Raw genomic sequence first — 12051 nt, 5'->3', positions numbered from 1 at the left:
CTCACTTCCGGGGGTGTGTTGTGGCTTCACGTGGCGCGGGGCGTCACAACAAAGGGGAGATGAGGGGCTGCTGGGCGTGGAGTGTCGCCTGCCAGCTCTTCGAAGCCGCCTTAGCGAGGGGATTCGGTGCGGTGACTGCGAGCAGAAGGTGTGATGGTGCTGTCCTTACCACCGAGCTGGGGGCCTTCCCGGAGGACATGAGGACGGAGCAGATGAAGCAACTGAGAAAGGCATTTAGGAGTGACAGATAATGAGGATGTAGCAACACGTTTGTTTACTACGTGGCACGCACGCTAGTCCCCTTTTGTGCATAGTTTAACTTAATCCCCAGCTGGTTTTCAGACAGTTTACCACTACCACTGTTGGTTGTTATCCAACCACAGCCAAACTCCCCTTGGCTGTACTTAAAAGGGGTCTACATGGCCCTCTTGGGGTCGTCACCGGTTTTGTACAGGTAAATGACCCCACAAGCATGCTGGTATAATAAACAATCTTTGTCCTTGCATACTATTTGAATCTGGGGTCTTCCTTCAGTGTTTCTGTGAACCCTACATTCATATAAGTATTTGTGGTATTTTGAGTATATATTCCTACCTCTAAACTTTCTTTCACATCCCACCCCTCCTATTAGTTTCCTTTGTTCCCCAGCGGCTTTATTTCAGTTTTCATGCTAAGGGTGTGCGTGTGTATTTAAATTTAGGAATCATAAATGAGAAAAATCTGTCCTTATGATTATCTTCAGTCATACCCATTTTTGTGCGAATGACGTAACTTCAATGCTTGTGGTTGAAAATCTACACCACCTTTTCTTGATACATCCGTCTGCTGTCGGGCAGCTAGCTTCTTCAGAGATTGTGACTAGTGGCTGGGCGGTGGTGGCGCACGCCTTTAATCCCAGCACTCGGGAGGCAGAGGCAGGTGGATCTCTGTGAGTTCGAGGCCAGCCTGGTCTACAATAGCTAGTGCCAGGACAGGCTCCAAAGCTACAGAGAAACCCTGTCTCGGAAAAACTAAAAAAAAAAAAAAAAAAAAAAAAAAAAAAAAAAAAAAAAAAAAAAAAAAAAAGATTGTGACTAGTGCTCCTGTCGACACTGACAGGCACGTGTCTCTGATAGGCTAACACGGAGTCCTTAGAGGCATAGCCTAGGCATGTGGTAGATCTAGTTTGACTTTTTCTGAGGAACCCATTTGCCCCAATTTATTTTAGTGTGTGTATGTGGAGGGGGGCGGGGGTTGTAAGTGCGCATGTGTGTGGAGGCCTGAGTTTGACATGGGTGTCTTCCTAATTTATTCTTTTCTTTTGAGACGGGGTCTCTCACAGAATCTGGAGGGCATCAAGTTGGCAAGAGTGGCAAGCCAGCAATTCCTGTGGCCTCCTGACTCTGCATGTCCAGTGCTGGGTGCTAGGTGAACCCACGGTGCCCAGCGCTAGGTGCTAAGTGAATCCCACAGTGCCCGGCGCTGGGTGATAGGTGAACCCACGGTGCCCAGCGCTAGGTGCTAGGTGAATCCATGGTGCCCAGCGCTAGGTGGTAGGTGAATCCACGGTGCCCAGTGCTAGGCTGGATTTTAAATCTGAATGCTGACGGTTGAGCTCAAACCCTCCAGCTTGCACAGCTAGCACAGGACTGCTGTGCTGTCTCTCCAGTCCCAGCTTTAAAAATTACCATTCCATTGTTTCCCTGTAGATTATGGCCAGGATTTCATATTCTTTCCTGAGAGCGACAAGAACATCTTTGAAGAGATTCCTTGACCAAAGCAGCTTCTACAAGAAAGCATTTAATTGGGAACTTGTTTGCCATAGAGGGTTAGTCTATTATCATCATGGCAAACAGGCATGATGTTGGAGCAGTAGCTGAGAGTTTGCACATGACCTACAGGCAACAGGCAGAGAGAGAGACTGGGCCTGGCTGAGCTTCTCAAATCTCAAAGCCTACCCCCACTAACACAACTACTCCTACAGGCCCACACCTTCTAATCTTTCTTAAACAATTCCACCAACTGGGAACCAAACATCCAAATCCATGCCCCTATGGGGCCATCCTCATTGAAACCACCATATATAGGAAACCTGTTTGCTCCTGCTCCCTCATCTGAAATGCTCTCCCGTGCCCGAGGCACATTCCCAGGGCACCGTGAATCATGACTGGTTCCCACTTACTTGTATGACTATTGAGCCACTCTTCCCCACTAGACTGCAGTTTCCATGTGCCTCCTTCATGTATGTACTGTGTGGCATAAAGGAGGTACTTTTTAAACAAATGCACTCTTGTGAACATACAGCACGACATAGAAAATGCAGGCCATGGTATCACATGGTATTCACATATGATTATATGAAATGTGTGTAGCATATCTTAAAGCTGTATAAAATAGTTTTTTAGATTTGATAAATGAATAAATGAACTAATTACTGGAAATGGGAGTTTTATCTTCTGCAAAATCTATATACATGTTTCTATACTCTGTATTTTGTGGCTCTTATTCTAGATGTTCTTTAAATATTGTTCCTAGGCATATGTTTTAACACCTTATTGGTCTTTTTGAATATATTTTCTGGATTCTTATAATACTAGATTTCAAACATTTGGTCTAGATATGGGACATAGGTGTACGTGTCTCTGTATAGCTTTGGGTAAGAAGTTAGTACTAGGTGCTTCCCTTGTGATGCAAGCAGCTGAAATTGGGTTTAGGGTTCCTAGAAAGGACATAAACTAGTGACCAAGGTCCTTCACATGTAAGCACATCAGTAACACTAACAGGAAACTTTTTAGCTTACTCTGACTTTAGGAGGAAGGTATGCTGTTGGGATGGGAAGTTCAAGAGGGAATCAGAATTTTAGGACTAATAGATCTAAATGTTCTTGAAGTGTGGGAAGTCCTTCTGTCTATGTGTTGCTTTTATTGGTTAATGAATAAAGAAGCTTTCTTAGCCTGTGATAAGGTAGAGCAGAGCTAGGTAGGGAAAACTAAACTGAATGCTGGGAGAAAGAAGGAGGAGTCAAAGAGAAGCCATGTAGCCCCGCCAGAGACAGACACTGGAGGAAACCTTGCCTATAAGCCATAGCCATGTGGCGATACACAGATTAATGGAGATGGGTTAATTTAAAATATAAGAGTTATCCGGAAATATGCTTACACTATTGGCCAAACAGTATTGCAAATAATATAGTTTCTGTGTGATTATTTCAGGGCTGAACAGTCGGCAACAAACAAGCGGGCTCCTACAAGGTCAGACCTCCACTTGCGTCTGATCTCCTAGCGCCCTTCTTAATGGGCGGCCCAAAGATCAGGAAATGAACAGAATCTAGTAGAAAGCAGTTCCTAGCTTGGGAAGGAGGGAAGGGGGGGGCAGGGAGATCCTTTCAGTTCTAGACCGAGGAGCTTGATATGACCGTGAGGCTGGGACACTCACTGATCAGAAAGCTGCTGGCCCCTTCAGTTTAGGGTTGCCTTGGTGTTTGGTATTGACTCTCTCTACATTATCAGGGGCTTCCATGTCTCTGAAGAAAACCCTGAGGCAGAAAAGCAGGGAAAAGGGTCTGCTTGGAGTGGCCTGCCTTTGACAGTTGAGCAGAAATTACAAGTGGCCCCAAGAGTGTGAATTGGGGATGCATCAGCAGAGGCGAATTTCTCAAATGAAACTCCATCCAATGAGAGACAGTTCACACAACTTTATATAAACTTTTTTTTTTAATTAGTGAAACATTTCGTTACATTATGGGTAGAAATAAGATCAGGTCAGGAACCACAAGAAATGAACCGACTGTGTAAGGTACATGAAGAACATAATGATCAGACTTTTTAAGATCAGGCACAAGCAATTTACACCAGTTACAATGCTCAGAGGGCCTTTGAAAGGATTCATACTGCAAACAACTTCAAGCATCCTTAAGTGAAAACCCCAATAGGGGTTAGCGGTGCAGCGCTTGTTCCATTGGATCATTAGTGATCTCTGTAGAACACACGTGAAAGTAAGGTCTATGGGGCAGAGCCTGGAGCCTCCCTGGAAATGTCCATCCCTCACTCTGTGCCCTCCCAGTTCCCTGCCATCCTGTGGTATGAGAATGCTGGTGGCCCCACCGTCTTTGGGACCTTCCCAGGACAATGGTCTCGGCCCACACAAAATGGGTACATTTGCTGTTAGTCAGCCTGTAATTCTGACTGTGGCTTGTGGGTTTGCCATGGACCTTTTAGAAGGAAAATATCAAATGTGATTTTGAGCCATCGCTATCAATAACCATGGCGCTAAGCGCTAATAAAGAATCTATTTTTTGGTCTCCTTTTCTACGTGAGATTCAGTCTACTATGTACATCATTAATTGCTGTAATTTCTGTGTTAAAAACATCTCCTCAGAGAGGACCACGTCCTGAAAATAGGAATGAACCAATCAGTATGCACTAGCTTACCAGTTTAATTTATTGTGGATAAGTAGTTGTATAAAGACAGTCAGGGGTAGTGCACACCTGTAATCCCAGCTCCCGGGAGGCTGAGAGGGGAGGCTCACCATAAGTTCAAGGTCAACCTACGCTACCTAGTGAGTCCTAAACCAGCCTGAGCTACAGAGTGAGACTCCGTCTCAATGCATGAAGAACAAGACATGCTAACTACCTAGCTAAATATTGATAAAGTCTAAAGATATTTGCCATTATTAGAGATGAAAATTTTCAATTTGGTTTTCACAGCCATGTTTGGGGTACCGAATATTTCTACCTTGGTTTGTAAGAAAGGTGAAAATTTAACGAATCTGTCCCTTCAAGAAGGGATACAGCAGTCAAGCATGGTGGTTCACAGATCCCAACACTCGGGAGGCAGAGGCAGTGGAGATCTGTGAGTTAAATGCCATCCTGGTCTACACAGTGCGTTCCAGAACAGCCGGGCTTACACAGAGACACTCAGTCTCAAAACACCAAAATAAAAAAAGAGAAGGGAAACCTCACATACTGCTGTAGTGTCAAGAGAGGAAAATTTGGGCCTGCATATTAAAGCAACATTTTACCTCCAAAGATGTATGTGAAACTTCAGTTTTTTAATTCTTTTTGTTTACATTGAAATTCAGTTTTAAACGACAAAATTCAGTTTTCATGAACTTATATAAGAGGTTGGCTAGATAACATATAGGGTTCCTCAGTAAAAAAAAAAAATCAGTGGTGAGCTCTGAGATCAAAGGCAATGCCCTTCTTGATGGCTGAGGTCTGACGGCTGGGACGCCATTGTCCTTCAGGGACCTGAAGAGGAGTAGCTGGCTTCTTCTCAGACGCCTCATCTGAAGGTCTTTCTGTCTCACACACTAAACACTTGTCGCTCTGTCAGGAAAACGATTGTCAATGGAAGCAGAGGGCACTTAGTGAGTGACGGAAAGCCAGTAAACACTGGCCGGGACCAAAGCCAAGGGATGAATTGAAAATCTTCTTTTCAAAGGTGAAATGCCTTCCTGGATCTCTATGTGACGTAAGCTATGGGCAGACAGACTTTCCAATGTTCGTAATTTTACAAATAATCACTCGATATTTGGCAGTCACCGTCATTCCATATCACCGTCATATCTGGCAAAGACGTCTGGGGGATACAAGCCATAGGTTCCGTTCTCCCAGAACCGCGTTTCTCCATCGAGACAGCTTTGCCTAAAAATGACAGCTAACCTATAAAAACTCACACTGAACTCTAAACGAATACCCTCACCAACACTGCCGGGGTATCCTCCTCCTCCACAAAAGTACAACCTAGAATCCTCAGGAATTCAAGGCTACCCACCGACAGACACCGCCCAACCCTGTCCCTGTGACTCCCGCTCACCATCAAATAGTCAAAAGACTGAGTTATTTTCCTGAAGGGATTACAATCTGGAAGTTAGAGTGAAATGCGGCGTGTAACGTCTCAAGGAAGGAAAGCAGACAGGTTTGCGGGGCGCGTCATACAGAGCTATCATTTACCCTGGGTGCCACACTCTTCCTCTTGTGTAAGGAGTTGAATGGAGAGAAAAAGGAAGCCATATACATATATTTTGAACACAGTTTGCAGAATGAAACACACTGAACCAGGTCAGGTCAGCTAATGCTAACAAGTGATACAGACTTTGTATCTACAACGGGAGTCACAAAATCCCACAGCTCCCAGAGCCCAACCCAAAGTTTCTACACAGTTTATTAGATACTTCCTAGACACATCAGAACTATTTCGGAGACATGATTTGATAAAGTATAATGTCCAGCCATATCACCCTGCTCATTACCCTCCGTCCAGGAAGTTCTCCTCACTTGCCAGCACTGCGACTTCTCCCTCTTCTTGATGGGCCAGGAGTCTGTGAGGATTCAGGGATTCCCCTGTCCTGGTCCAGATCAGGGCAGTGCACACGCTCTCTCACCAAGCTCAGGCGACAGGTAAGTTCGATTAGGTTCGTATGAGGGGTGCTCTTTCATCTGCCGTTCCCTGAGACAGACAACAGAAGATGCAAAGGGTTAAACGTTAAGGTCAGCAACATCTGTCCTGATGTGAAAAGTTGAGGCCAGGTGAGGATGGAGAAGGTGGAAGGAGGAGAAGCTGTTCAGAGGTAGTTACCTCCACTCTCTGCCCAGCTGCCTTTGCTCTTTAAGACTCTAACCAGACTGTTAGAGGTCAGCTCTTCCTCTCCAGCCCCCAATACCCCTGTGTTATCCCCTCTCTCCTCTGGACTATATAACCATTAGCATCCTGGACCGAAACAGCCTCCTCCCACCCAGGACCAGTGCTTCAGAAGTTGTGGATGCTCACTAACGCTCGCGGAAGCTGAGGATGGCTAATGATGGGTGCTAATGAACGTCCCATGAGGTCTGTTTATATCTAGGAAAATTCTGCCGATGACAAGGACTGGCAGATCCATAGGTGGCCATGGTAGACAGTTTGCCTCATTGCTAACTCGGGCTTGCCTGACTAGCATGAATGAACGTGACTTACTGGCAGGGTTAGCTAAGCCAGCATCACTCATACGGTTTCAACAGTTTCATCCCCTACTTCACACTACTCAGACAGTTTAGCAGGATAACGGAAGGGAGAAATATAAAAACAACAAAAATTGCTGAGCATTTCAGAAGGGTTGCCTAGGCCAGGTCTGGCGGTTCAAGTCTGTAATCCCAGTCACCGAGGAGACTGAAGCAGGAGATTCACAAGGTCAAAGCCCAGCGGTGCTGCAGAGCAAGTACAAGGTCAGCCTGAGCAGTTCAGAGAGACTTATCTCAAAAATACGTTTGTTTTTAAGGACTGGGCATGTCTCAGTGTTATAGAGTGCTTGCCTGGTGTGTGCCAGGTCCTCGCTTCACCCTCTAGTTCCTCAGAAAAGAAGGGGTTCTACAGAGGAGCAGCATGAGGTCTTCAGCCTCCCGGTCACTTGAGAGGCTGTTCTGAGCCAGTTTATCCCACCCTTCTGGAAATGAACGATTCTCATGTACTCATCTGTTACCATTGCTATGGGATCTCGACCACAGCACCTTCAGATGCACCAGGGATTCAAAGCATGTCACTGCCCCTTCGCTCTACAATACTGGAATGATTTTATCATAGGTAATAGCTAAATTTATTAAATACACTGAGCCAAGTCCCCTGTGCTTTCTATGTTGTCTGATACTCTCCAGAAACTCACAAAGGAGACACTATTTTCACTCTACTTTACAGATGATGAAATTGAGGCCATTTCAAGGGTCATATAGAGACTGGATTTGAACCCAGGAAGTCTAACACCAAAGCATTTGTTTTCAAAGATGTAAAGCTACCTCGTATGGGATATATCCAGGGATCCCAAGCCCACCAAGAGAGCCTCAAATACCAAATGGCACTGCAGGTTCTATCACCCTATCCCAACACACATCAGCCTTGTCTCCTACTTGGCCCATTGGTTATACAACCACAAAAATCAGTATTTCTCTCCTCCATAAAACCCCCAAATCTACCCAAGGGAGCCAGCTGACAGTCCTTCAGTAAAGCTTATTGAGGAATTCCTCAGGTAAACTTATCAACAAGTGTGGAATATCTCTTTACATTATGTGAATATATGTCTCTGTAACTGGTTTAATAAAGATGTTGACTGGCCAGTAGCTGGACAGGGTAAGCTTAGGCAAAGGAGCCAAACTGGGAATGCTAGGAAGAAGAAGGGACAAGTCGGGAGTCCTGAGCAGAGACAGAGAGAAGTGAGAATGGTATGTCGTACTGAGAAAAGGTACCAAGCCACGCGGCAAAGCAAAGATAAGAAATATGGGCTAATTTAAATGTAACAGTTAGCTAGTAATAGGCCTGAGCTATTGGCCAAGCATTTATAATTAATAGTGGGTCTCCCTATGGTTATTTGGGAACTGGTGGGAGGGAACAAAAAGTCTGCCTACAAACAAGAGAGAATTCCCCTCGCTAGCACTTACCTCGTTCATGGACCCCTGTCCTCGGCACGCAAGCCATGTGAAAATCAAGCCAAGGAACACGCCCAGTGCCATGATGATGTAGGGTATGTTGGTGACGATCAAAGTCGTGTTAGTCACAGACTTCAATCGGCTTGCAGTCTCTTTGTCAATGAGGACACTCTGGAGGAGGAAGAAATAGTATTAGCTTGAGAACTAGGCTGTGTGGTTGGTGTGTGTATGTGTGCGCATGTGTTTCAAACAATAAAATATAATTTGATTATGTCTTATTTTTTTTAACAAACCAGAAAAACTGAAAATTCATTCAATATTAGAATAACCAAAGAGGGAATTTACTCATATATTTTTCTCTTGAAGATAATTATAACTCTTTTTGGGGGGGATTTTTAGAGACAGGGTTTCTCCATAGCTTTTTGGTTCCTGTCCTGGAACTAGCTCTTGTAGACCAGGCTGGCCTCGAACTCAGAGATCCGCCTGCCTCTGCCTCCCGAGTGCTGGGATTAAAAGCATGTGCCACTACCGCCCGGCTTGATAATTATAACTCTTAACATAACTTAGAAAAGAGAGAAAAGATATTAAGAAATGTTGAGATAATATGCATTAGGATTAGGGTATGAAATGTCTCCACAGGCTCAGGTCTTAAATGCTGACCACATCTTGTAGTATTGTGTTTGTTTGTTTGTTTGTATTTTATTTTGTCACAGGATCTCATTCTGTAGCCCTGGCTAGCCTGGAACTCACTATGTAGACAAGGCTGGTCTTGAACTTGTGGCACTACCGCTGGAGTGCTGGGATTACAGGTGTGTGCTGCCATGGTGTAATGCTTTTAAAGACCATGGAGGCTCCAGGAGAAGACCTCATTTCTCTCCTGAGTCCACATTATGGTCACCAGTCTCAACAAAAGTGACTCACATGAGTTGTGGTGCTAACAAGAGCTGGGGAGAGAATTCCTAACGGAGGAAAATGCTCTAGAACAGCATTTTAGTGTGTGTGTGTGTGTGTGTGTGTGTGTGTGTGTGTGTGTAAGATGGAAGTAAGAAGACAATTCTCGAGGTTGATGCCATTCTCCACCCTGTGGGGGTTCTGGAGTCCAAACTCAAGTTCTTCAGCACTGACGGCAGGCACCTTTACCTGCTGGGCCATCTCGTCTGCCTCTGACATGTGACTTTTACAGGTGTCTGGAGCTGTCAGGGCTTCAGTGGAGGCACAGGCTTCAGGGGACAGAGCTTGGGGTGCTTTTGTCACCTTTGTAGCTCGTTTCTCACATAAGTGGCACCTCGGAAGGGTGTTATTCAACTGGTGCTCTTGAGACAAAAAATGTCCAAATAAACTCTCAGGTACAGACAAGTACTTACTTCCACAAGTGTTAAAGAGAGCTTTTCTGGGGCAGCATATATTTTAAAAAGTCACCATTGAGGCTGGAGGGATGGTTCAGCAGTGAAGAGCGTCATTGCTCCTGAAGAGGACCTGGGTTCAAGTCAGAGAGCCCACATACAGCAGCTCACAGCAACCCATAATTCTGCTTTGCAGGGGTCAGGTTGTCTTCCAGACCCTGTGAGAACTGTTTACACTCACACATGACACATGAACAAACATAATTAAAAATAAATCTTGACCAGGCAGTGGTGGTGCATGCCTTTAATCCCAGCACTCAGGAGGCAGAGGCAGGCAGAGCTCTGTGAGATTGAGGCCAGCCTGGTCTACAAAGTGAATTCCGGGACAGTCAGGGCTGTTACACAGAGAAACCTTGTCTCAAAAAACCAAAATAATAATAAATCTTTGTTTTAAAAAAGCCACCTTTTCCTCTTTTTATAACTTAAATGGCACACCACCGCAACAGTAGACATCATAAGCTTGGGCTGGTAAAACATACTTCTTCTCTTGTTCAGGACTTACCTCATTGAGATACATCACTGGGAAAACCATGGTCCTAATGTCTCCCGTTTCACTACAAAGACAAAGGATGGTATTATGTCACAGGCATCCTCATGAAAACATCTCTCGCCTGGAGAGACATGATCACACAAAAATTACAGCACACTTAATCCACCCAGTCACCTAGAACTGACTGTGGACTTCTTAGCTTCGCAGACACATAAGGTCTAGCTCTTAACTACCATAATAAACTGTCTCAAAAATGTACAGACAGGTGCTGGAAGACATCCATGTAAACCATGTTTGCTTCTTAGAAGGAACCTATAACATGGGATTAAATCTGAAGAGTTCAGTGGGGAAATACATAATTATAGATGGATGGATGAATTAGATTAGACTAGACAGTAGGCAGATGGACGGATACATGGAGAGACAACACATGTGTGATTTTATGTCCTTGAACTTGTGATCTGCCAGCCTCAACCTCCTGGGTAGCTGGAATCACAGGTCTATGCTGCCAGGCTCAGCAAGACTTTTAACCTTTTCAATACAGTGCAAGACCCTTACATTGAAGGGATCTCCTATCACCTTAACGTTCTTTTCTGTGAATGAGAGCAAAGTACATATACATACTGTCTACATTAGTAACATATAGGAAACTCAGTACCTATAAGGTTTGCCAAAATTATGTGTTTGATTGGCATTTTCTAAGATGTAAGAAAAATCCCATTGACAAGTCTGGACAGGAAGCTATACTCAGGAATTCTTACTAAGGAGTTGCTTACGATGAAATGTGGGGGAGAAAGGCTGGATTCAACCTCCTGCAACTGTTCAGATGAGGACTTGTAGGGATAGACAAGTCGAGCCGTTAGAAGTAGCTCTCACTGCTCCAATACCATGCCTACCCGAAAGTCACCAGGCAAACCCCACCTCTACCTCCATAGGAAGAAATGACGCTTACACAAAGTCATCCAGTTTCTTAACATAAGTGTTGATTTGGAATCTCTTGGCTGCTCTTAAAATGATTCCAGTCAACTGCAGATAAAAGGAGAGAAACAAATTAATAGTTTTCCCAGCCGCATTTTCAACAGAGTGCAACTGTGTGTGGTTCTGACCCACAGGGACCCATTGCCATGTTTAGCAAGCAGAGTGAACAAGGGAAAACTGGTCCCTGCAATGGAAGCAGGAGCACTACCTGTGCTGGGTGGACTGGGCTTTGTGGAGGCTGAGAATCCCTGGGAATCTGCTAAAACACAGATTCTGATTCATAGTCAGGGTGGAGCATGAAATGAGGCATTTCTAGTAAGTTCCCAGGATATTACAAAGCGTGGAACACCCCACCAGAGGCTACAAATTCCGTGTTGGGTATAGACATTTGGGCGGTTGTCCAGAGCTAAGAGGAGGATGGCTTCCAAGTGCAGGGCTCGCTGTGCCAGAGTGCTGGAGGCATGGGGCAGCAGCCCCCGAGGGGCACTGAGGATACAGGACTTCACCTATCCCTAGTGACAGGCCCTGCTGTTTGACTGATGAGAGGCTGCAGCTTAGATGGCACCGTGCTTGTGTAGCGTGTGTGGAGCACACTAGAGCTCAGGCTGCCCTCGGACTTGTGATCCTCCTGCCCCAACCTCCTCGGTAGCTGGGATCACAGGACTGTGCTGCCGAGCTCAGAAAGATCTTTGACCTTTCCATTTATCTTCTACAGTGAGAGACTCTTACTCTGAAGGGATCCCCTATGACATTAACATTCTTTTCTGTGTGCTCAAAGTATATATACATATCCGGTACTGTCTACATT

At 45.1% G+C, this 12051-nt stretch overlaps 1 protein-coding gene across 1 annotated transcript in view; it reads right to left on the bottom strand.

The window, feature by feature from the left end:
* Positions 1–3673: 3673 nt before the first annotated feature.
* The window catches only part of Scarb2 (scavenger receptor class B member 2), a 54079-nt gene continuing 45701 nt past the window's right edge, over positions 3674–12051 (bottom strand). The window contains exons 9-12 of the mRNA XM_075944486.1: positions 11218–11291; positions 10278–10329; positions 8385–8543; positions 3674–6429 (exon numbers count right to left, since the gene is read on the bottom strand). Coding sequence (XP_075800601.1) covers positions 6391–6429; positions 8385–8543; positions 10278–10329; positions 11218–11291 — 324 coding nt within the window. The 3' untranslated portion in view covers positions 3674–6390. The remainder of the gene's footprint in view (positions 6430–8384; positions 8544–10277; positions 10330–11217; positions 11292–12051) is intronic.

The sequence above is a fragment of the Microtus pennsylvanicus genome, chromosome 12, assembly GCF_037038515.1.
Source record: "Microtus pennsylvanicus isolate mMicPen1 chromosome 12, mMicPen1.hap1, whole genome shotgun sequence".
Lineage (NCBI taxonomy): Eukaryota > Metazoa > Chordata > Mammalia > Rodentia > Cricetidae > Microtus > Microtus pennsylvanicus.
Note: the sequence above shows the minus strand (reverse complement) of the source record. Positions and strands in the feature narration are given on the sequence as shown.